At 43.8% G+C, this 1,692-nt stretch overlaps 1 protein-coding gene across 1 annotated transcript; it reads right to left on the reverse strand.

The window, feature by feature from the left end:
• Positions 1-354: 354 nt before the first annotated feature.
• Positions 355-1,329, reverse strand: LOC108471969 (uncharacterized). The gene is made up of 3 exons (XM_017773503.1): positions 1,187-1,329; positions 805-1,141; positions 355-702 (listed from the first exon to the last, which is right to left on the reverse strand). Exons 1-3 carry the CDS (start codon positions 1,327-1,329, stop codon positions 355-357), a joined length of 828 nt encoding a protein of 275 aa, XP_017628992.1.
• Positions 1,330-1,692: the final 363 nt, after the last annotated feature.

Genomic DNA, 1,692 nt, shown 5'->3' on the forward strand with positions numbered 1-1,692 from the left:
CTCAACTTCCTGATTCGGTGGTAAACCCGATAATTCCTTAGAAAATACATTTGAAAATTCCCTCACTATTCTGATACTCCCAACAAAAGAGTCCCCAGAATCAAACACACTGACATAAGCCAAGTACGACTCAGTATAATAACGGACTCAGTATAATAACCTCACCAGTAGTGCTCTCAACAGAAATCCCCAAGGTTTTAGATACAATACTAGTGCATCTCTATCCTCTCGGCATCGTGCAACATAAACCAGTGCAAGCTGCCTCGCTTCAGTCTGACCAGCACCTCTACTCGGTGCTCTTTGCCCACAACCCATACCATTACCATCTCTAGCCTGTCCACGGCCTGTACGTGGCTACTGAACTACCCTCTGAGACTGTCCAAAACCCGGTCTCGTATCTTGTATCTGATCAGCCCTCTGTGGACACTCTCTAATACGGTGTTCTAATGACCCACACCTCAGACAAGCCCCAATCCTCCTCCAACACTCGCCCGAATGGTGCGTACCACAATCACTGCATGGTTGTAACATAGTAGGAATAACAAGAGCCCCCACTCTAATAGGACTATCAGGTCTGGCCTTTTCCTTAGGCATCTGAATAGAACTAGAGGGCTCCGAATCTCTTTTGTTCTTACCCCTCTCATGATCCCTATTCTGGTGCTCCATGCGCTTAACATCCTCGGCGATCCTCACCTGCTCTACCTGAACCACAAACTCTCGCTCCCACTATAGAGCTATCAGTATCCTCAAATTATCCCTTAAGCCATCCTCAAATTGGACACATCTCTCATACTCAGATGCCACCATGCCTCGAGTGTAGTGGCTCAGCCTAAAAAACTCAGTCTCATACTCAGCCACAGATCTATCTCCCTGCATGAGATTCATGAACTCATGCCTATGAGCATCCACATAGCTAGGCCCCACATAATTACTCTGAAAAGTGGTCTTAAATAAATCCCAACTCAGACGATCAGGCTGAGTACCCTCCTCAACCCTCAGCCACCATTGGAAAGCCTCATTGTGAAGCAGAGAGACTGCACCCTTAAAGTTTTTCTCGGGAGTACAGTCTAGATCATTCATGATCCTCTCAATGTCCTCCAACCAATACCCAGCCACATTAGGGGTGACTCTAGTGACACCGCTAAAGAACTCAGCACCATTGGACCGTAGTCATTTAGTTACTGACCCTCGGCCTCCGACTCTAGAATGGGGTCCAGCGATCCTCTCCAAAATCCTCAACATGGCCTGGGATAGTGCGTCATCCCCGGCCGAATGGCTTTGAGACCCAGTCTCAGTAGTAGGTGAAACTAGTGTCTCACTCGTATCCATGGCCTCTAATACCACGTTTGAGAGTTTCATGAGGGCTTATCGTAAATTTAGGTTTAATCTGCATTAAAAGTTTTATGTATCAGTTTTAATATTTATTAACAGATATACATAATTTATCAGAAGTTCAGTTTTGTTTCCAAAAGTTTCAGTCTCTAACTATTCAGTTAAGTTTCAGAGAGTACTAACTACAATATTTTCAGAGTTTTCTATCAAAATTTTAGAAATACTTACAAGATCAGCGCCAGAGACTTGGTGTACCACATACTTTCCTATTTTATCCAAAAAAGTTTGAAAACCAATTCTTTTCGAAATATAATTTTGAAACCCAAAATTCACATCTCAAGTTTTGTAACTTGGCTCTGA

The sequence above is a fragment of the Gossypium arboreum genome, chromosome 11 (genome assembly GCF_025698485.1).
Source record: "Gossypium arboreum isolate Shixiya-1 chromosome 11, ASM2569848v2, whole genome shotgun sequence".
NCBI lineage: Eukaryota > Viridiplantae > Streptophyta > Magnoliopsida > Malvales > Malvaceae > Gossypium > Gossypium arboreum.

Bases quoted from the DNA above. Each gene is read 5' to 3' on its own strand.
- LOC108471969 (XM_017773503.1), bottom strand. From the start codon at position 1,329: ATGGATACGAGTGAGACACTAGTTTCACCTACTACTGAGACTGGGTCT. The intron at 1,142-1,186 runs GTCAGTAACTAA...TGAGTTCTTTAG, and splicing joins TCTAGAGTCGGAGGCCGAGG to CGGTGTCACTAGAGTCACCC. The intron at 703-804 runs GTGGCATCTGAG...TTTGTGGTTCAG, and splicing joins GCCACTACACTCGAGGCATG to GTAGAGCAGGTGAGGATCGC.